Source organism: Octopus sinensis, linkage group LG2 (genome assembly GCF_006345805.1).
Source record: "Octopus sinensis linkage group LG2, ASM634580v1, whole genome shotgun sequence".
In the NCBI taxonomy this organism is placed as follows: Eukaryota; Metazoa; Mollusca; class Cephalopoda; order Octopoda; family Octopodidae; genus Octopus; species Octopus sinensis.
Window position 1 is genome coordinate 177749966 of NC_042998.1, and position 25575 is coordinate 177775540.

General features: G+C 34.1%; 1 protein-coding gene across 15 annotated transcripts in view; it reads right to left on the reverse strand.

Moving 5' to 3' along the window:
• Positions 1-25575, reverse strand: part of LOC115232477 (disco-interacting protein 2 homolog A) — a 262193-nt gene that overhangs the window by 180031 nt on the left and 56587 nt on the right. For all 15 annotated transcript variants that reach the window (XM_029802370.2, XM_029802375.2, XM_029802363.2 and 12 more), the window contains exon 2: positions 4382-4453. In XM_029802370.2, coding sequence (XP_029658230.1) covers positions 4382-4453 — 72 coding nt within the window. The remainder of the gene's footprint in view (positions 1-4381; positions 4454-25575) is intronic.

Here is a 25575-nt window from a genome sequence, read left to right on the forward strand (position 1 = left end):
TTATGATTCACAAGTCAGATGAAAAATCTCATGAATGAATTCTTTGTATTTCAGTGAAAAGTCATAAATCAATATCATGAGTCATAAATCAACACTGTAATGAGTGAATTAATTTTAAAATTTATATGCAGTGTTCTCTCTACAGTTTCTACTGCTTATTTTTAGAAAAGCAGGAATATATATTTGTTTGACATGTTATTATTTGAACATACACACTGCTATACAATAATAATAATAATACATTGGAATTACTATTTCATTAACTACTATTTTAGAAGTGGCATATTTTGAAAAGTTATCAAACAGAAAATAAAACACATGCTTCTTAACAACATAAAATCCCTATTCACTAAAAAGAAAGAAATCTAAATTTTGTACGTAATTAGTCAAGGGAGGAGGTTTAATATCCATGATCTTTATTGGTCCTTCCAAAGTAGTGAGATTGATGTGATTGAGGATTAGCTTGTAGGTTAATGCCTGCAGGAAAGACATGTATGAGGAGAGAGCCAAAGGCCTGATCTAGATACACAACAGACTGATCTTTGCCGAGAGCACCAAAGGATCAGATGATGGGTTTAAACAGAAAAGTACACAAGTTAAACTTACTTAAGAGCAAATTTTTCAGACTAGTATATTAGAAAAATAATGATAATGAGCATATAAAATTAGGAATTTCCAAATATTCTGACATTATAATTCAATAAAAGTTCAAAAGCGTTAAGGGATTTACACCAAAATCTCTTCATAAACCACCATTTGATGGTAACGCCAAGAAAAAAGGCACTAGTCTGAAGAAACATTGACAGGTAGAGACCAGAAATGGAGAATAGTATGTAGCAATTTGGTTGCCAAATATTGTAGTTTTTAAGGCTTTCTATTTTAAGAGCAAAATGAATTACAAAGAAAGTATTGAACTAATGTGAAATGCTGAAAAGGTTACATAATAAACATTTCTACAAATACAGAAATATTCAGGAAATGCAAAAATATTTTTAACATATCTCAAATTGTTCTTCTACCACATTCCAATGAATAATGAATGCTAAGCTCAATTGTTAGTTCATCTGAATAGCACCCAATGCTATTTTTTTATAATTTCTAAAAAAAGTTATAACTTGTAACAAACTACACTTCACCACGTTTTAAAAATAAAATGAGAACAGGATTTCTCTAACCTTTCCACTGATGTCAGTTAATCTTTTTCTTGTAAAACACTAATTCACTCACCTCTGCAAGTTTTCCTATTATTCCTTACTGAAGATACTGTATACTGTTAATACTTTGATAAATTAAATGAATAAGCTGTGAATGCATGTTAATCACCAGAGTGCCACTTGTATACGCACTCATTGCACAGCACTGTAACATTAAAATTTCAGTTCATAGTGTCCTTATTTCGTTCATATTTATATACATATAACTTCTATAATATTACTCATTTTAGCTATGTTGGTTAACTTGACATTCTTCATAATTTTCATTTATCATTTTTAATTGACATGACATATAGTTGACATCAGAAGTGGAATTCACTAAGGAAACAAAACCTTTGTTACACTGATGAAAAATATGATTAAGTGAACACAACCTACACAAACGTGGAAAATAATTTCAAATCTAATAATTTTTTCCACTCTTTTATATAGTTATTACTGATCTCAGTCACTAGGCTACAGCCATGGAAAGACACCACCTTCAGAACTTTTAACTGCGAAGGAGGTGTCTCTCTGGTACTTATTTTTGATGATCTCTATTTGTTAAATCACTAAGTTGTGGGACATAAAAGGACACAAAACAAACAGTAGACCAATGTAAACATACACATACATGTACGTGCACTCACACACACACATTTCTATAGCTGATCACGCAACCATACAAAACCTGCCTCAACAACATCTGACCTATGCAAGCATGGAGAAAATGGACAGTGAACAAAATTTTTTAAACATATATGTGCAGATGTGTGTGTGTGTGTGTGTATGTGTGTGCATGTGCAGCCATGCCAATGTAGATAGAGAATTCATTTTATTACCACATAATTTTGAATTCTGTCTCAGTGTGTAGCACCTTGAAGAAGTCTCTTCCGCTGTGGTCATTGAGCTGATAAATACATTGCAGGTGAAACTGGGAAACAGAAACTGTGTGGGAATTTGTTGTGTGTGTGTGTGTGTGTGCGCACACATGTATATCTGTATCTGTTCACATTCTGTGACCTTGCATAAAATATGCTGCACCAAAGAAAAACTAACATTATCTTTTATCTTTTACTTGTTTCAATCATTAGACTGCAGCCATGCAAGGGAACCACCTTGAAGAACCTTTAGTTGAATGTACTTAGTTTTGGTAAGCTTTCTACTTATTCTCTCAGTCTTTTTTGCTGAATCTCTAAGTTACAGGGGAAGATAATATTTCTTAGTAGCTCTGATTTTGACAAGTGGAATAAAAAAGTCCATTTCTTGCAAAGCAAGTAAGAGTTAGCAACAGGAAGGACAGCCAGCTGTAAAACAAAGCCCCAACATATATTTGTCCAACCCATGCTAGCATGGAAAAATGGGCATAAAATGAATCAATGATCAAACATAATAAACTCCTACAAAGTTTCTGTCTATCAAATTCTTTCACAAGATATTGGTCAACTTGTGGCTATGGTAGATGACACTTGCCTATGGTGCCACACTGGGATTGAACCCGAAACTACATGGTTATGAAGCAAATATTTTAACCATAGTCATGCTTGGGGATGGTGATGATAATGATAATGATGAGGCAATGATGGTGGCGGGTGAGTGCAGCTCATGAATGCCAAAGACTTATACATTTGTAATGCTCCACTGGACTTGCTACTTTCATTTATAAGAAACAGGTGTAACAACCACTCAGTGCAAACTATTAAATTAACCCTTTAGCATTTAAACCAGCCATATTCAGCCCAAATATTCTACCTGTTTTATGTTCAAAACCAGCCAGGTCCAGCCTTTCACACCCAACCTACAATGTCATTCTAAAAATAAACAATCACATCACTGAAAACTCAAAGCTATGAGATAATGCAAGATTAATTCAAAACAATGTGAATAAATAAACATTACATTTGACAGAATAATCTGAATGCTAAAGAGTTAAAGCTATTCTAATTCAAACAGATATGTTTGATATTTCCACAAATATATTTGGGAATTGATTCTCAGGGTTCACAATTCTCAATAGTTTTTATATGTATAATAATGATATTTTTCATTCAGTTAACTTAGGATGCTAATATTACACAACCATAGGGATTTTGTGTGTGTGTGTGTGTGTGTGTGTGTGTATTTTGTTGTTCCTGCCCCCCCCCCCCAACATACTATCCTAATGGCAAGATACACAAACATCTTCAATTTGTTGTTCTTGACTATTTTATCAAAACAGCAAAGAATTTCTCTACATGACTCGGCACTATTGAATACCTTCTATATATTCTTCCCACATATTCATTTACATATTCATTTACAACAGTAGAAAATAAGGCAGTTATAGTTCTAACTGGGGTTCTCTCTTTTAGGTTATTAATAAAATTTTTGTTGCACAATCTAGTCACACTATACTAATTTTAAGATTTTATTAAGCAGTCACATGGTTTACTTCTTTATGAGAAAGACACATACACACATACACAACCTTATCATTTGTTTCTCTGAATTATAATTTCTTTCTTTCTGTTCAATGCTAGCTGCAAAAACAATGTAAACTTTGAAATTAATGCTTTGCTGTTGACTTTTTTATTATTTTTTCAGTGAATGCTTTGTTAAAACTTTTTTTATTTATATCATAATTAAAAAATATCTAGAAAAAAAAAACTTATACAATATCATGTAAAGTAATCACTGACTTTGTTTAGTAATCATTAAAACTGGAATGAATTAAAATACAATTCTACTCTGCTATAATATAAATAAGTAATCATCATGCTATAGAGCAAAATATATATAATTTACAAATAAAAAAATATTTCATTGGTATAATAATTTGCATAATCGAAAACATTGTATTCTTTAATAATACATCGAATTATCTGTATAATAGTCCTGCAGCCATATGGTTATTATATTCGTTTAGGAACCAATTTAGTAGTTTAATAAATATCAGCAAAATAGATGGCTCAAACTATGTGTGTGATTAGTCTTATTTGGGGGTGTTCTTGTTTTTTGCTTTTTATAGATAAACTGTTTTATGAAATAAAATTGAGACAAACATAACCTGTATGAAAGTGCAACTGTTTTAAATGCACTCTCATTAAAAAAATGAAGTTAAGAATTTGCTTATCAATTTACCTGGGAAAATAATTTGTTATGAGTAGCATAACTTGCTATGAGTAGCACTTTATAAAATAAAAAAATACCTGATTCATTTTTTCTGTAAGGCTCCAACAAACGGTTCCTTTTCTTTTCATATCCTTTCTGGGTAATATCACCTAGATAAAAAAGAAAAAAAAATTGAAAAAATGGACTTAAATTATTATATATGTATACATATATTGTAGTTATTATTTCACCATTCATAAATACAACATTATTATAATCTAGTTACAGCTGGTGAGCATTCAGCACTGTTCAATTTTTAAAAAGTTTGGCATGAAGTCAACAAGTTCACAAGAACAAAAGAAAATATGCTTTAGAGGAAATCAATGTCGCCAATTTTAAAAAGTTTTTCAAAGAATAAGCTAATATTAAACTGCTATTCTTTATTGTATTTCATTGAAAGAAAGAAAGCTGACTAGCCATTAGGGTTTGGTTCAAATATACTAATTGCACGATTCCAGGTTACAATCAGGGTTTACTTTAGAACTCAATTTGAATGTAACCTCTAGGAAGTTGTATATAATTTTTTTTTTTTCGTATGAATTGTGTAGGTAATTGAATGTGCACACATGTGTGCGGTTACACCAATTATTTTTCTTATTAGGTTATCAAATTTAAAACAAACTAAAACATACCGATTTTGACTCAAGCTTAGTTATATAAATGACAAAATTTCAATTTTAACAGAAGTTAATTTGATTGTTAAATGCACAGAAAAAAAACCAAATCAGATTTTCAGGCTTTTACGAAAGAGGATTTGGTAGAAGCACTGCTGTTCCCACAATAAGCTGCTAGTAAATTTTGATTTCAACATTTTTGATTTTACTCCTGTTCAAAGCTTGTTTAACAAATTATGTAGGGATAAACTTTTCAGTCAAACATCTTTAAATTCAAGATTTTGATTTGGTTGCACAGCTATGATGCAAACACTCAAACAAAACAATAATTACTTGTTTTGGTTAGCTACAAAGTAAATTTTTAGCCCCGAGGTGTATAATCAATTGAAATGACTAAATACATTACTGGTTCTTACTTTATTAACCTCATAATGATGAAAGGTTAAGTCAATTATAGCTGTAGACCAAATAGTGTAATGAATTCATCTGATGCTCTACAATAGCCACCAACATACTATTTTGAAAAAGACACTTTTATGATAAGAATGATAATGATTCTTTGTTTTGTGCAAATATTATAGCATTGTTCAATATTATATTGCTCTTTCTTGTAAAATGTAATGGCTATCACCTGACTAATACAAAAACTGTTTCAACAATTGATGAAACAGTTTTAAACAACTAACTGTAAAATAGTTAGAATGTGATTATACATATCTATTATAGCAGATAGAGATAGCTTCAAAAGAGAAAATGTGACTGCAAGAGAAGAGAGTTATAAAACAAAAAAAAAAGAGATGAAAGAAAAGACAATGAAACAAAGCAAGAGTGAGATGGTACTGAAAGAAGAACATTTTGATAAGCCCTTTTTTTTTTTAATGCATTATGGTATTTATTCTCACTCTAATCAGAGCTAGTGAATTTACAATTTTGACTCGGTTGGCTTAGACAGCTTCTACAGTTGAACATACACCCACTAAACATTCCGTTAACAAAAGTCACAGGTTCAGGCTGGAGATGATAGACAGTCATCTCTTTTGTTACCCACAACCCAAGTGCCACCAACAAAAGATTACAGCTAAATTAATGATAGCATAGTCGAAGATTTCTGCTGAATATCGACTTGAGTACAAACAATAGTAGCTTAATATAAACATAACATGGTAATTGCCTCATTGATCTACTGCACATATGCAAACAGAATATTATTCTCAGGTACCAGTTGTCAAATGCTATGAACAATGGAGATACGCATTTCATAAATAACATCTTTCATAATAGTAGTTAAGAGGGCAACAGGGCCAACCCAACAGTCATCTCTCCTCCACTCATCATCCCTTTAATGTTTCACTCTCTGATGTGACATAAAACTCTAGAACTTCAACCTTCTGGTATTACCTCTCTCCCCTCATTTATCATGTAGGATGTAACTTGCAAATGTTATAATTGAACATCAACTGCATCAATCTGGTTGTGTCCGCAAGGGTTATAAGTACTGCTTTCCCTTCTCTGACTAGTAAAATCAAAATTCATTTTTAAAAAATCAGCTGGTAGCAAGAAAAAAACCCCAACCAACAAAATTCCTAACTTCTGTAGTTAAATGTCATTGACTGCTCACTTATGAAACCAATTTATAAAACCATAGTTTCCTATTTTAACACACCTTAAAACATTCTTTAGCTTATCCAATTTGTACTAGATCAGCATTGAACAGTTCAAGTACACCTTGATGCATTCAAGAACAGGAATAGGTAACATCTAGTTGATCTCTGGGAAAAACAAATGCCAAATGCCACATTTTTTAAAAATACAGGACTATCTTCTTTGTTTGAATTTGTTTCTTAGGAAAACCTGTCTGTAGTCACCAAAGCACTCTTGCTGATCTGATCATAATTAAAACATGTTCAGCATGTGGTTTAGTGAAAAGCATTTCAGTCTAAACTGACACAGATACAGCACTGAGTCTTCAGTAAATTAAGATTACTCTACGTTTGATTCTTCTGTTATCATTCTCAGGTTATCATATTGTTGTTGTCAGAAAATCATCTTTACTCAAAGGTCTCATAAATTTGTTTGCAGTTGCAAAGCTGTGAAACATATGGAAATACTAATAAAATGAAAAAACAACAGCAGCATCTGTTCCAGCATAAATACCTGTTGATAACACAGTATACATCATAACACATTTTCACTTTTGAGGGTGGGGATGGAAATTAGTGAGAATAAACATTCTCTACAATGATTTATTTCCATACAAACCATTACCTCACCTACCTTGTAAATCAAGATACTGTTACTCTGAACATTTTGAGAAGAGTTTTGAAGAATAGAGATGGTAAAGATAAAATCAACCCCACTGTTAACAAAGTTGACTAAACCCATTCTCATAGCCTGCTATGTAATGTTACTAATTGTAAAAACCATTTAAAGTTTCTTCTCTCTCTCTCTCACATGTGCATACACATACACACAAACTCTCTCTCTCTCTCTATCTATCTATCTATCTATCTATCTCACTCACTCACTCACTGTCAAGTTTTATTTTTGTTTGCTTATTTGTTTTTAACAGAAGTAGTTTTAAAAATTTAAGAAAGTGTGGAGAGAAACATCACAACAAAATAGAAAATTTATGGAAACTCAGCAATTCTGGTATAAAATTTGGAAAGAATAAGTAATTATAATTACTAGTGACAGAAGCAGTATTAATACCAAAAGGTAATATTTATCTTCCACTAAAAGTGGCTGTTGTGTTAGAACACAGAATATGGCATTACTTACCACAATAAGACCTTTCATATGGACTTGTGGTGCATAAAAGCATTCATGTTTTTAACACTGTCAAGCAATAACTGACCACTGCAGCTGTTGGAACTGCCAGATCACATGATTTCACCTTCCTCAATGGCAGGCATCCTTCAAAACACAGCCACTTTTAGTATTAATATTGCTTCTCTCCCTATTATTTTTCTAATAGACCCACTGGCTACTTGTAACACCAATACCTGAGTAGACACTGAGGTTCTATATATCGCAGACAGGGGAATCAGACCATGATTATATAACTCTACATCATATATCTATCTACTTATGTAGAGACGAATAGGTTTAAACAACAGCAACAACAAAAACAACAGCAACAACAAAAACAACTAATTTTAAACTAAATTCTTCTTTTTACAATTTCATCATTAAATCAATTTCGATTACAACAATTTAAAAAAATTTTTCTATATTTGAATGAAAGGGTTTTGTTAAACTGAAATACTGATGTTAACTATTTGATTTTCTGACTTGGGCTGACACAAAATAGTAACTTCTTTATTGGTTAATAGATAAATGTATTGATAGTTTTACTGCTGTGTAGACTGAACTATGTAATGGGATAAGGCCACAAATATGTAACAGCTGCCAATGCTGTCCTGATTAAGGTTATACAAACTTCTAAACCATCTAACTCAAAAGTATGAAAATAACATGCTAAATTATAGGAGGGTATTGTAGTTCGCTTGAAGCATTGCGTATTGTTTGTAAAGAATAAAAAGTTTTGAATGGTACAACAATGCACTATAATACAAACAATGGACTATATACCTCTTGTAATTTAGTCATCCATAGTCTCATAATTATATTTCACATTCAAAATATTTGAATTTTAAAACAAAGTGAAATAATTTCAGTAGAATTTATTTTTTCGTAATTTCTTTTTTGCCTGAATAAATTTGATCACTTAAAAGATTACAAGCTTCACACACACACACACACACTTAGGGCATACTGACTGGCATTTCTGGACCATAGAATAATAGGATTTGAAATGAGGGCATGAACACTAATACCCCAAATTAAGGGTTCTGCTCTCTACAGTTGACTCACACTCTCAATCATAAACATAACTCTCCAGTTATTAGTGTCACAAAGCAATTTTACAAACGTTGTTTGCCTTTAAGTTGATTAATTAAAACTTCACTCCTTTTGAAGCAGATCACAAAGTCTAGCATTAGACTAAAGACAGTATCAAATTATATATAGGCTACATCAGATAGATCTATTATGGTGTAAAGTGTAAGCAGCCAAAGAATGACTTTACTCACAGCTATCATTTTAACATCCACTTTTCCACACATGCATTGGTTACACAGAGTTTAGAGCAGATTTTCTAGACAGATACTCTTGCAACTGTCAACCCTTACCTTTTTCTAAGCAAGGTAACATTTTCCCATAGTCAGACATATTCTCAGAGAATATTAGAAATGAATGACATTCATTTGCAACAATCACACACGGCCAAAACAACAGGATACAAACACAAACACACATATTCATGACAAGCTTCAGATTCTGTCTATCAAATCCACTCACAAGACTTTGGTGGGCCCAGGGCTATAGTAAAAGACACATGCCCAAGGTGCCATTCAATGGGACTATACCCAAAAGGATATGGTTAAGAAACAAACTTCTTAACTACAGCTATGACTGTACCTTGACTTGAAATAATGTCTGCATCAATTTATATACATATATGTATATATACAAGTGTGTGAAAAACACACAGACAGAAACTTAATCAGTGTCATATGGTATATCATGATTTTATCACTAAGTTTGTCATGGCAACCCTATTTCTAACTCTAAACTATGACCTTTTGTTATGCATAAAACCTCAATTATGCTATACAACTGTCATCATACTTTCATTTTGAGAAATTGAAACAATCTGAAAATAACATGTTTGCCTGAAAGGCCTCTCTCTAACTCATTATATGCTGCTTTTAGTCATTAGAAGAATGTAATGAAATTATATGATCACATGCCTCATCTATAGAGGTAGGGTTATACAATAATACAAAATATTGAAAGTATCAGAACTTGTGACCAACTAATTTTTGGAATGCAATGGTCTGTATTTCTTTCAATAGTTACATTCATCATTTTGGCACCATTCCTTGTTGATATGCTATTTAGAATATCTTGCAGTCTATATAAATTTTCTTTTTTTTTTTTTTTTTTTTGGAAAAAAAATTTAGAGCAGTATATTAATGAAGATTGTTTTAATGAATTCTCCATCCTAGCATTTGTTGTATATGTCTGCAATATTACATACTCAATATGACCATAACTAACTACTACTTGTCAGGTGTTCCTTGGCCTTAGCACTATCATCCCTTTTTCACTCAACATGTTCCATACCAATGACGTTATCTTTCTTCTATATATGTCAGCAGTTTTTTTCTTATACCCATGTAATCTGTCCTCCATATAGAGAGAAAATCCATTTATCGATAGCAGAGACAGCAATTATTATCTTCTTAACCCTAATTCTAGTTACAATGTTACCCTTAACTCTAAATCCTGCACTAAAGATGCCAGAAACTCCCTATTATTTCCAAGGGTCATACAAGTAATCCATAGTTCAAGCCCACAGCTGCACATGCTATTAAGAAAAGTATTATATTAAGTATAATTATAGTTTCAGTGTTTACTTAAGTATCAAATGAGTTTTTGAACACCCATTGTCAGCACAGGCCACATCAACATCAACTACTTCCCCCAACTGTTTTTTTTTTCTTTTTTTTTTTCTTGAAAATACTTTAGTCTTGGAAAATTAACCTCCAGGACCACTCTGCCATGTTTCAAATTTTAAAAACACTTTACAAATGCACTTTCAGATACAGGTAATTTCTGCATAATTGATATTCAGTTATTTGTAGCATTCATCTCACAAATCCGGGGATTTGCATCTGGTAAGTTTTGGTTCAAGTAATGTAGTAGCTTTTACAGTGTCTGTAGAGGAACATACAGAAGCCCAAACTGCAGCAGTTGCAGGCAATATCTACCAAGGTTGTCTTGGTGCCATTTTTTTGGTGGGTGCACTTTTCTTCAGCAGGAAGACTCAGATTCTTCACACCTCTTTCTAAACTTCCACCTAGTCCCAACTTCTAATGAGAGCAATGCCCTCCCACCTCTTAACATGCTCAGTGGCTCTCTGTCTCTATTAAAAAAACAATAAGCTTAACATTGACTTGATGCAACACCACTAAATAATTATGACTGCTAATTTTTGCTTAATGTCAACAGTAAATTAGTGAGGTATATTACTAGTGTTTGTTTAGAATACTAATCATTTCAAAATGCCTTCTAAGTAATTGTTTTACATTACCATAATATTCTTGCGACAAGTAAATACTCTTTCTTTACAAAGTTTTTGATGATTTTCATACTTAACATCAATAAACATTGAGGAATTAAACAATGAACATATTTTTCCTATTTTTTCTTGAGAGAAATGTTGAACCTAAGAAGCATCAGATGTGGTGTGCAAGAGAGACGACTGCACTGGTATGGTCATGTAGCAAGAATGGATGAGGACAGCTGAGTGAAAAAGTGCCATACCCTAGCAGTTGAGGGAACCTGTGGAAGAGGTAAACCCAGGATGACCTAGGATGAAGTGGTGAAGCACGACCTTCGAACTTTAGGCCTCACCAAGGAAATGACTAGTGACCGAGACCTTTGGAAATATGCCATGTGTGAGAAGACCCGGCAAGCCAAATGAAACCATAATCTCATGGCCTATGCCAGGGGCGTAACCAGCCCACTTATGCGTACCTTTTCCTTCTTTGGACACAAAAACTCTGCTTGCGAAGACCTGTTGAGGCAAGTGAAATCAATCAAAATAAAAATCAAATTCGATGACAGGCGTCCGTACTAGCAGGTTGCAAAGAGCACCATACGAGCGCGACCATTGACTGAGCGGCTAACCGGCTTCTGTGCCAGTGGAACATAAAAGGGCACCATTCGAGCATGATCGTTACCAACGTCGCCTTACTGGCACCTGTGCTAGTGGCATGTGTAAAAAAATTCGAGCGAGGTCGTTGCCAGTACCGCCTGACTAGCCCCCGTGCCGGTGGAATGTAAAAAGCACCCACTATACTCTCGGAGTGGTTGGCATTAGGAAGGGCATCCAGCTGTAGAAACTCTGCCAAATCAAGATTGGAGCCTGGTGCAGCCATCTGGTTCGCCAGCCCTCAGTCAAAATCGTCCAACCCATGCTAAGCATGGAAAGCGGACGTTAAACGATGATGATGATGATTTCTAAAGTAAAAAAAATTTTTTTATTAGCTATATTATTTGTCTAGTTAATTTTATCATTTTGATAGTTGTAAAAATAATAAGTTTTGATAAAACTAGTTAATATAATTTACCATTAAATTTGAAATAAAATTGGTTTTCTTTTACTTTGTAGTTTCATTAATTGAACATAGTTACTTATATTTATCTCCGACTATAAGAGGTCAGTTCCACAAGCAACAGGTCTTTCATTATCCTGACTGGCATGGGAGTAGTGAACATAACCCAGACAACATAGGCATCATTGTTAGAGTAGTATGAAGAGGCTGCATATCTGAGCATAGGTTAGGACTTCATTGTTAGGAACCCAATCAATCCCCTTGATGTCCAGGACGCATCTCAAGATGTGGAAGGTATTGCAACACTACTCTGGAGTGGAGTTTTGACTTTTACAGCTGTTAAGCAGTGTACGGAGGAAGCCAGCTCTGTTAACAACCTTAGTCTGTGTTGTCAATTTGCTATTCTCTAAGACTCTCTTGGTCATCCAGGTGAGTGTTGGGGTGACTCTTCTGATCCATCTGTTAATCTCAGACACTAAGGAGAGATTGTCCATGATAGTGGAACCAAAGTGTGTGAAGTCATGAATTACCTCCAGTTCACAATGATTGATAGTACTGTTAATTTAAATATACAATAAAATGTTTAGAGTACAGTAGGAGAGATTTTTACAACAAACTCTTGACGAATTTGCTTTATCTTGTGCAGTTTTTATCATTCATCAAATCTTCCATGCTTTGTAGCACTGAAAGAAAATACTCAGACACAAAAATGGAACTATACATAGTGGAGAAAAATAAATAATGATGTTAATACTAATGTAGACTACATTATATAAAGTAAGGATGATGGAATTAAAAGAGGAAACTACTGTATAACAGACAAAATGTCAAAGACTAAAATCAAAATAGACAATATAAAGGTCAGAGTGACAACAATCTATGACCTTAGGGAAATATCTTATAGTGGAAATATAATTATTCTATGCCTTTGTAAAGTAAAAGAATGAATATGCCTTTGTAAAAATTGTAACAAGTTGTTTTTTCAGTTATACAAATTTACATACTCTATCAGAGGGAGGTAAGGTATAAGAGAAAAACATGAAACAAAGTTGATACACGATCAGATTTACTGAGCAACAATAAGGTATCTTTTCTTTATTCAATATTTTAAACAATAACATACAGACATTTAATACTGCAGAAACAATGCAATCAGTGTATAAGAAGGAAATGATGGTAGTCCTTGAAGAGTGAATATGACATTGAGCAACATGAATACTTGCTACCAGTATAGGTAAGGTAAATCAGTGTTAGAAGAAATTATAGAATTGTATTTAGGCTAATTATGTACAAAGAGTGGTAAGGATTTTCCCCGATAAGTAAGATGAAGTGTATGATGTATGGACCAAAAGATTTTTAAATCTATAGGATAAAACTGATACTGAAAGAAAGCAAAATAAGAGGACTTAGTAATGAAGGACCAAAGTAGATTTGGTAGATGTGTAGACATTGGGATGTTAAAAGCCTCTAAGTATTGCTTGCTAATAAAAAAGACAGTGTAAATTAGATAATCGACAATGATAAGTAAATAATGCAAATGTAGGTCAGTTACAGATGCATACATGCAATAATTTCAATGAAATCAAAAGGAATGCAGAAAATAAGTTTGGAAAAACCATGTGTGACCTCTCTGTTAGTATGGGAAAATACCAATAATAAAACTGTTGCTAATGATGCTGATTATAATTGCTTCTTTAGCAGCTCAATTAAGCCAACAACTATGTTTAGCAAAGTCCAGGGTATTGTTTTCAATATATATTTACAACCAATGACGTGATTTCTAAGCTTTAGTATTTACTGTAAGTCAATGGATCGTAACGGAAATCACCAATTCAGAAGGGTTAATTGAATTGATTTCCGACAGGGACATTAATCAATATATGTTATTTTTGAAGGAAAGTAGGAAAGTGAGAAAAGTCAGATTTCATTTCTATCTGCTGCAGACAACAGGCATATCATATATATATTGAGAGGGTGAAATATAATAAAAAGACACATAAAAAATTAACACGAAGGTTTTAAATATATGAGGCATGGTATTTGATCTGTCTAGAAGGTCAGTAACTCCAAATAAAAACTGACTTGGCCCATGACAGACTGTTCAACCCATACCAGCATAGAAAAGCAGACATATAAGGCAGTGAGTTGGCAGAAATGTTAGCGCACCAGGCGAAATGCTTAGCAGTATTTCGTCTGTCTTTACGTTCTGAGTCCAAATTCTGCCAAGGTCAACTTTGCATTTAATCCTTTCAGGGTTGATAAATTAAGTACCAGTTACATACTGGGGTCGATCTGATTGACTGGCCCCCGTCCCCCAAAATTTTAGGCCTTGTGCCTAGAGTAGAAATGAAAAGCAGATATAAAATGATGATTTCACTCACACATACACAAACACTTGCTTGAATTTCTTAGAAAAATTATTATAAACTTATATATTTGCACTATTGTCCACCTCTTAGTTGTTTTAGACACAATCTTTCAGAGTTGTACTCTCTGATGCTCTCAATACCTTAAAAGCTTGAATAAGGCCAAAATGTACAATGGCTGAAATATTGTAACTATAACAACCAAGATGACAACACTAAGAGTTCATATAAATTACAATTATTTTAAACATTGGCATGGGGGCACTTAGTTGGTTAAATCAACTTCAGAACTTTATTTTATCAACCCTGAAAGGACGAATGGTAAAGTTGATCCCTGCAGGATTCAAACTCAAATATAAAGTGCAATACAAATATCACAATGCAGCTTATTGGATGTTTTAATGATTCTGCCAACCTACTGAAATTATAATAATATCACCCACAAAAAGACAACTCTGAGTTTGATGGTATTCATTTACAATAAGGCATGGATATCAAAATGATACACATAAAAAATTTGCAGAGAAACACACAGTAAAACAATATTTCCTTGCAAATTTCATGATTTTTATACATGCAAACTGTGCTAATTAAGTAAATGATCATACAGCAATGTTTTCAATATTATTTCCTTCAGAACATTCCACTATTTACTTCTAAACATCATGATTTACAGATAAGACACAAAAAAGAAAAGAAATTTGTTTTAGAAGGTTGTAGGAATAAGATTTCAAAGCAAATACAAATGAAATTATTTAATGTCTTAGTAGAAATGACACAAATATAGTTAAGTACATACATTTCCCTACCTCATATTAAGCACAGGTAAGTTGAGAACAAAGCAGATCTATATCACAATCAACAACATGTTACTTTCTCCACAATTCTTCTGTTTCTTAGTTTTAAAAGTTTCAATTGTATGATAAAATTAATTCCAGATAAAATTCCAGCACAGGATAAAAATTTCAGTATAGTAAAATAATCTTTTTACTGAGAAATAGATATCAAAACTGCTTTTCCCTCATATTTCTAGATAAATAAAATATAATGAACAATGAGGTAAGTCACAGTGTGATAATTCCAGTCAATAACATTTCATGTTTTAACAGATGAACTCGAATACTTTTATCGATCTATTAAACTACATAAACCAAACTCACTTTTATCAATGCAAATAAATTTCAGAGAAGTTTTCCTGCACACAGTCAGCTACGTTTTAAACCTGTCAACTAACAAACCCTATAAGAAAGTTTCAACATGATTATATGACCAGGTAGAACCTTCTTCAAATCATATCCACACAGCTTTAAAAAATGGACTCATTAGATATAGTCTTATAAAATGGTCACAGCTGGAAGACTTCTTATCATGTCTGCTTAAGCATTGCTGAACTCAGGACTAAATAACTAACGAAAAAATTCTAATCCACGTAGAATGTGTAGGAGTGTTTTCAATCATCATTGATTATTTATTTTTATCAAATACCCATAATACTGTGCATGAAACCCATTTTGTTCAGGCGCAACAAATGATTCCATCAACGACCAAATGTATGTGGGGGCAGCACTGCCAGGTTTTCTAGTTTTGTGACAAATGACTCCAGAATGACTGTTTGTCTTTTGTAATCTGATTCAAGCCAATTGTTTACTGCAATAAATTTGCTGAAAGTTAGCTTTGTGCAGAGCCATTCCTATTCCTTTAAATAATAACATATTATTCATATACACATAAGCTTTTATTTATTTTAGGATTCATTGAGCACTTTTTGACCATATATTACTTTCCATTTCACAATAAAGAAATTCTAGAACAATCTTAATTCTGTTGAAAAGATACTGAATTTTCAAATGTCTCATAAGTTGTGTGATATAGTTAAATGATACATGTAGATAATCTTACAATAATTTACTTTCAATTAAATGTATTGTTTTGAAACACTAATGAAAGAAAGATCTCAAATATCATGTGTGGTGAGAGAACTCAACAAACAAACACTGCACAGATGAGATGTATTAAATATTAGGTGTTTTATTTGTAAAAGAAAACATACTAGCTACCAATATAAAACATGATATTCATTACAACAGGAGAGAGATACAGTTAATAGACTTGGATATAATAGTGAGAATGAATAACAGTATATTTAAGGAACAGCTGGTGGCTGATAGCTGCAGGAATTGAGGTAAGTAAAAAGAGCAAGTGGAATGAGATAAATAAAACTGAAAAAGGGATTTCATATAAACTGCCTCAAAGTAAATACCAATCAGGTCAAAAGTAAATTTAAAAAATAAAAACATAAACAAGGTAAAATGTTGTAGACAATATTGACGGTAGCAGTGACAGGGGTGCTTCATGACAATAACTCCTGTCACCAACCCCTAACTGTTTCCAAGTAAGGCAATATTTCCCTATGCCAAGACATTTGTTCAAGAAAGATTGGAAATGAAGTACTCTGCTTGTAATAACAGTACTGCTTGTTTGCAATCACCACTGAATGCTAAGACAAAGTTCACAGAAAAACACACATATATGTAGTACATTGTACACACACACACACACACACACACACACACACACACACACACATGTAAATAAAAATATGAGAGAAAGGAAATGGAATTCACAAGACTCTTATTATTCACCATGACAGTTTCGACCCATCATGCACCAGTGTTTTGTGGGTGAGATGCTGTGCTAACTGCTGTGGTGCATGCATATATATAGTATGTCTGTGTGTGTGTGTGTGTATATATATACACAAAAACACGCATACATATGTATATATTACATATATGTGTATATATATATGTGTATATATATATATATATATATATATATATATATATATATATATATATATATATGTATATGTATATACACACAAATGATGACAGACCAAGTAATGACAATTTTTAATGCCTTTGATATATACATTTCAGATAATTGCACAACAGATAAAAAGGAATATCATCTCTTATGCAAAATCTTCCATATATCAAAATATTTTAATATGTCTTAACTGTAGAAGATTTTGCAGAGGAAGTGAAATTCCGTTTTTTATCTACCATGCAATTATCTGAAATGTATGCATTAAATGCATTAAAAAATATCATTACTCAGTTTCACTTCATTTTACACATAATATGACTATGTTCTGTACATGCTCGCCAATCCTAACTCCATTCACACCGATACTATGGGGTAGTTTGTTCTAACTCGAACTGAAAATTCTGGTAACATACATTGCTTCTAAGCAATTACATATACACACACACAACAGGCTTCTTTCAGTTTCCATCTACCAATTCTACTCAGAAGACTTTGGTTGGCAGGGGGCTATAGCAGAAAACATTTGCACAAATTGCCATGTTGTGGGACTGAATGCAAAGCTCTATCGTTGGGAAGCAAGCTTCATTACACAGCTATGCCTGTGCCTATACATATGTGTGGGGGGGGGTGTGTGTGTGTGTTGTAGAGGATAAATGGTGTTTTTTTAAGCTGAAATTACAAATTATATTTTATTTTGATTCTTGTTCTATGACCACAAACAAAATAACATCATCATCCCAGTTTTAGACAATAACATGCCTTAGCCAGATGACAATAATCAAAAGGCTTTGGTTGTCCTGAGGTTATAGTAGAAGACACCTTCCCAAGGTACAAGACAGTGGGACTGAACTTGGAACCATGTAGTTGAGAAGCCACCACCCAACCATGCCTGCACCTACAAATATATATATATATATATATATATATATATATATATATATAAAAGGAATAGAAATTATGAAGTTAGTGAGAATAATGGCAGAGTGTGAGCAGAGAGATAAAGAATAACTGCAAAAAGATAAAAAGAAATAAGAAAATGGAGCAAGGACTAAAGCCTTAAAATGTACTGAAAAAAAGGTAGAAATATACTCTATCATTTGTAACAAGTGCAATGCTAGTGTGTGTGTGTGTGTGTGCGCTCACACATGCATGCAAACACATTTGAAAATATAATCATTACTACCATTTTCCTCATTTTACATCTGCTTTCCATGCTTGTATGAGTTGGGTGAGTCATCATAGAGTCAGTTCTTATTTAGAGATACTGCTCTCCTAGACTGAATGAAAGACCATACACATACACAAACATCCAAACTACATATCACCTATCATCATATATTGCCTAGATTATTATTTTCAATGGGACACTACATGACAAAACAATTAAAACATTAAATGCATGACCTAGCAACACTTATGTATGACAAATATATCTCTAACATCATTTGAACTCATTCTGTAATATTTAAGAGAAAGTAAGAATAACATCGGAGAATTTTTATAGGTTTAGCTATGCTACAACCACCTTTACTTGAATAATTTTTATACTAATACTTTCATCTTTCTATTTGTTGATGGGCTAGGTTATTTCAAGATAAGCCTGTGTGTGTAAACAAGTCAGTTGCAATGATAAGTCACACATTTAGAGTATTTACTACAGAAACACTCAAACAACTGACAAAGAATGGACATTCAGAAGCTATAAATGATTTCTTTCTCAGTGACAAGATGTTTTTTGTTTGTTATTCTGTAAAGTTTAACTTGTTTTTAGCAGACAGATAAAAGCATAGAAATAAATGAAAGAAAAGAAAGCCTTGTTATAGTAGAATCTTTTAAAATGACATAGTGCAAAGAAGAGAGGGAGTTAGTGACCATATTCTTTTGAAGCTCTTCCTAGGTTGGTGAGGTTAATGTAGTTGGTGTTTAATTTGATCTTCCATAGGCTAATGAATATTGGGAAAATGTAGGCTATAGAGGTGTTTCAGAAGATTACTGTCTTAAGAGAAAAAAACTGAGTGTAGAGTATTTAGTGTATACAGTACGTGAGACAAGAGAAGGTGGCAGCGAGACAAAAAGAGAAGATGAAAGGGTAAGTGGTGGGTTCAGAAATATTAAATATATTTAAGCACACTTACCTAATATTCATACTATTTAAACATTTTAATAATTCATGATATATATCTTTAAAAAAGTCATCTGTCATGTCAAGTTGTAAACAAATTAGAAAAATGAACCATTTTTTGATAAAAGCTGGAATTGACTCCAGCTGAATTTGAAGACAAAAATGTAAACTAAAAACCACAGAATATTTAGTCAAGTCTTCTAACAACTTGATACTTGTTATACAAATAACAAACATTTATTCTGATAATAACAATGTATTTCTAAAATGTCAACTGCTTATCTGCTTAGACAAAGAAATTATTGGAAATATGACCATTCCAAAAATATTCTAAATGCTCTTGGAGCATGGATGATGAAAATATTATAAAAACTATGAAATTAAACCCCCATGTAGCTCATCTAAACAGGACACACCCAAATTTTCAGGAAAAAAACAAAAAAACGAATGTATCAAATTATACACACTTTAAAACATAGCACAAATATTTACTTTCTTTATGATTCCATAGTAAATTCTTGTTGGTGGGGTGAAATATTTCCAAAAATCAAGAAAAGGTCAGGTGAATACCAAAGTAACTATTGATATGGTTTCACTAAAACAACTTCAAACCAAATAAACTTTACTGAGATAAATGGCTTGTTTAATAATTCTTTCCTCTACCTTCACTTAGATACAACAGCCAGCCATTTTATTTTGCAAACTTTAGTAGAAACTGTTTTTAGTGGAACATTAGTAATATGTTGTTGCTATGAAACTTAACTTTTAAAAAGAGATCGCAGATATAAAAATGATAAAATAAAGTTTAAAAAATCATGAACCACATACATTGATTCAAATAAAAATCAAGTAGACAAGGAATGAGTCTTGTTGCGCTCTATATGTGTGTGTCACAAATTTGAGTTTGTAAAATATCTAGAATATTTTAACTGAAATATGTTCTGATAAACATGTATGTGTGTATGTGCATGTGTGTGCATGTGAATGCAGTCAGTCTGTTTATCTTTTATTTTGTTTCAGTAATTTGACTGTGGCCATGCTGGGGCATTGTCTTGAAGGTTTTAGTCAAACAAACTGACACCAGGACTTTTTTAAAGCCTAGTAATTATTGTCAGTAAAACACACCAACACTGGTTGTCAAGCAGTGAGACAAACACACACACACACATCGTTGCTATTATGTTACACTGTTGTATGTCCTAATTTGGCCAAATGCATTTTTTAAATATTTATTTTTGCTTGCAATAGCTGGTTCTTTTGGTTAAACTATCATATCTCCAGCTGCTTCAGATGCCAAGATATCAAAAATTGTCGAACTGTAGTACAATGGATTTGCTATGGAATGATGAAACTATTTTTTCCTTTTCTGAAAAAGCAATGTTTTGGACTTACAACACTTTTGCATAATAGCAATGATCATTATCATCATCATCATTTAACGTCCATTGTCCATGCTGGCATGAGTGGGGCAGTTTGACTGGGTTGGCCCACTTGAAGGCTGCACCAGACTCCAGTCTGATTTGGCATGGTTTCCTACAGTTGGATACTCTTCCTAATGCCAACCACTCCAAGAGCGTAATGGGTGCTTTTATGTGCCACCAGCACGGGTGCCATTTGTGTGACATGGGGGTGCATTTATATGCCACCAGCACAGGTGCCAAGGGAGGCTGGTAACAGCCATGATCGGTTGGTGCTTTTTAAGTGCCACTGGCATGGAAGCCAGTTAAGGTGGCGCTGGCATCAGCCACATTCGGATGGTGCTTTTTATGTGCTACTGGCACAGGTATCACAACTACAATTTCCATTTCATTTTTTGATGTTGATGTACTTGACTCAATAGGTCTCCTCAAGCACAGCAGGTTGCCCTACAATCCATGGTAAGCACAGCAGTTCTTCGCAGTCACAGCATATCTCCAGAGGTCTCATATATATATATATATATATATATATATATATATATATATATACATATACAGGCTTCTTTCAGTTACAGTCTATCAAATCAATTCACAAGGTTTTGGTTGGCCTGAGGCTATAATACAAGACACTTGCCTAAGCTGCCATGCCGTGGGACTGAACTGAAAACCATGACGTTAGGAAGCAATCTTCTTACCACACAGCCACACCTGCATTTTTTAATTTTTTTAATGTCAATCAAGGAAGGTGGATGCCTATAGATTTTCCAGTCCCTCCAAGACTAGTAAGTCTTGAACAGCTAAAGTGAAAAAAGAAAGTGAAAAAAATAAAAAGCATAGCCAAAAAGAGAATTCCATAGGATGCAGTTATGAGGAGAAATGACTGAAGCATTTTGTGCAAAATCAAAGAGGTGAAGAGAACAGTATGAGTGGAGATGTTGCTGTGGTAGGGATAAAAAGCACCCAGACAGTGTTCTTTCTCCATACTGATGTGCCTTGAATGAGTGAAGGATGTGAAAGTGTATACCCAGGGTATTTGGTCACATACTGAATTACCTCTGATGAGTTAGGAATATAACACATGATAACATGGATATAACACATGATAACATGTGCTTAAATGCATGTAGACATCTGCAAGCTTGCATCATGAAGAGTTGGTGAGAAAGAATAAAGATGTGTGGAAGTGTGAATGTATGATGTGATAAAACTCAAGCTATGTGAAAAAAAATTTCATCAGATCGTATCTAAATACATCTGCCAATACAAATATTATTTAAGACAGAAAAAAAAAAGACACAAACATTCAACTAAAAATGTATTTAAAAAATTGTAGTATACATTTCTTGGGGAATGTCCTAGTTTGTCATCCTAGTGTTTCAAAAACGGAAATAAATTGCTTGCAGTGAAGTACTGTCTGATCTCACTCACCTCTTATATTAACAGTAGTCAAGAGAGTAGTGAGATCAAAAATAACTTCCAACCTACAGAGTAACTATCTCCTAAATCCCAACCAGCATAGTTTTCTTGATGGCAGAAACTGTTTAACAGTTTCTTCACCACACAAAGACATTTTAAATGCTTTAGAAGAGGGCTCCAACACTAATCTCATATATCTTGACTTCAGTAAAGCCTTTAACAAAATTAACAAGAAACTGCTGAAAGAGTTATCCAATACTGGAAAGATATTGCAGTAGATTGTTTCCTGGTAAACAAAACCCAGCAAGTAATTGACAGAATCCCCTAGAATGCTGTGTAGAACCCACAACAAACATCAACAGAATAAGTAGCCAGACAGAACACCAATCTATGATTCAAAGATATAAAAGAAAACAAAATGGCATGACAGGCTTTGATTACTGAGATTGCCTCAAAAGGTTCTGACTCTAGTCTCTCCAACACCAATATGATTGCTATATAATTTGTACAACATGGAAAATATTCCTTTAACATTGACCAAACAATGCTGGTATCAAGTTAACAAATTACTAAAGATTAGGTCCCCAAGACAAGACCAGATAAAAATCAAGCTCACACCACATATCATTGTAACAGCCTCCAAGAAATACCAGTCAGACCATTTACACCTGGATACATTTTCACCAACATCAACTCCTTACTTGAGCAAGATAAAGTGTCCCAAAATATAACTTGAAAGACTTCATCAGGTGATGCTATTCAGTTAATCATAGCCTGTTCCAATAATGGAAGTAAAGTTATCGAAATACTACACAGGTTGGGCTAAAAGTCATGAACGTATTTCTTAATTTTTTTTTTGTTTTCAATTTACAATACCCCAGTATTATATATGAAATAGTTGTAAGCTAAGTTGGAAAAATAACATCTAAATAATAAAAAAAATAATTTAAAAGATTTGTTAAAAGTTCATACATTTCCATGACTTTTAGCCCACTTTGTATATATATATATATATATATATATATATACACACACACACAATCCTTGGTTCCACTTCACTTTCCTCTAAGTTGAGTGTGCCCCACCTCCTCACATAATCACCATCTTCTCTCCCCACTCAATTGTTTTGCAAATAATTTGGTGGCCTTAGGATGCCCAGGCAATAACGGAGGAATTCAAGACAGGATGCCCTTGGGAGCTCCTCTATGCTGATGACCTTGCTCTAATTGCTGAGTCGCTATCAGAACTGGAGGAAAAGTTTCAGGTGTGGAAACAAGGATTAGAATCGGAGGGCCTCAGAGTCAATCTAGCTAAAACCAAAGTCGTAATCAGTAGGAAGGTAGACAAATCACAAACGCCTTCAGGTAGATGGCCCTGCTCGATCTGTAGAAAAGGTGTAGGTAGAAACTCTATAAGATGCACCAAGTGTAAGCTATGGACACATAAGAGGTGCAGCAATGTCAAAGGAAGGCTAACTAGGAAGATGGTTTTTGTATGTGGCAGATGCTCAGGAACAATAAACACTGAAAATGCTCTGAGACCAACTTCCGTCACTTTCCAGGGAGAAAAACTAGAAATAGTTGATAGTTTCCGTTACCTAGGTGACCAAGTCAGTAGCGGGGGCGGGTGTGCTGAAAGTGTAACTGCTAGAGTAAGAATAGCTTGGGCAAAGTTCAGAGAGCTCTTACCTCTGCTGGTGACAAAAGGCCTCTCGCACAGAGTGAAAGGCAGACTGTATGATGCGTGTGTACGAACAGCCATGCTACATGGCAGTGAAACATGGGCCATGACTGCTGAGGATATGCGTAAGCTCGCAAGAAATGAAGCCAGTATGCTCCGATGGATGTGTAATGTCAGTGTTCATAATCGACAGAGTGTAAGTACCTTGAGAGAAAAGCTGGACCTAAGAAGCATCAGTTGTGGTGTGCAAGAGAGACGATTGCGCTGGGTATGGTCATGTGACGAGAATGGATGAAGATAGTTGTGTGAAAAAGTGCCACACCCTAGCGGTTGAGGGAACCTGTGGAAGAGGCAGACCCAGGAAAACCTGGGACGAGGTGGTGAAGCACGACCTTCGAACTTTAGGTCTCACTGAGGAAATGACTAGAGACCGAGTCCTCTGGAAGTGTGCTGTGCGCGAGAAGACCCGGCAGGACAAGTGAGTCCATAACCCATGGCCTTCTACTTGGGATGGAGACAGCCTACGTATGCATACCTTCCCTTCTTGGGACACAAAACTCTACTTGTGAAGACCTGTTGAGGCAAGTGAGGATCAGAATGGAAATCGATCAATGGAAATTGCAGATGTGTTACCAGTGCCGGTGGCATGTCGAAACTCTACTTGTGAAGACCCGTTGAGGCAAGTGAGGATCAGAATGGAAATCGATCAATGGAAATTGCAGATGTGTTACCAGTGCCGGTGGCATGTAAGAGAACCTTCCGTTTCGCGACCGTTGCCAGCACCGCCCCGTTTCGTGTCCATTGCCAGCCTCGCCTGGCCCTTGTGCCGGTGGCACATAAAAAGCACCATCCGTTCGTGGCCGTTTGCCAGCTCTGTCTGGCACCTGTGCGGGTGGCATGTAAAAAGCACCCACTACACTCACGGAGTGGTTGGCGTTAGGAAGGCATCCAGCCGTAGAAACACTGCCAGATTTGACTGGGCCTGATGAAGCCTTCTGGCTTCACAGACCCCAGTAGAACCGTCCAACCCATGCTAGCATGGAAAACGGACGCTAAACGACGATGATGATGATGATATTGGTGCCCTGTAAAAAGCACTCAGTACACTGTAACGTGGGTAGCATTAGGAAGGGCATCTAACCATAGAAACCATGCCAAAGCAAATAGTAAAGTTTGGTGCAGATTTCTGACTTGCCAGCTCCTACCATCCAACCCATGCCAGCATTATGGAAAACAGGAAATGATGATGATAATAATGATGTGTGTGTGTATACACATACACACACTTTCAATGAAATAAACATTCATATATACAATTAGATTCTTTTCTTTATTCTCTATACAGCACCAAGTTTAAAATACCTACAGTAAATAAAGCAAGCCAAGCCTGACCAAACTTTTTAAATGAAAATATATATTTCAAGAAAATCAGTCACACTTGGATTATCATTATTTTTTTTTTTTGTAAATTAGTACAAGGTCACAAATATGTAAGGCAGAGGTAAAACCAATAGAATTATTCTCAATTGTTCACTAGTAGATATGGTGTTGAATAGTATATAAGTCTTAACCCATGCTATGGAACATGAACATTAAATGATGT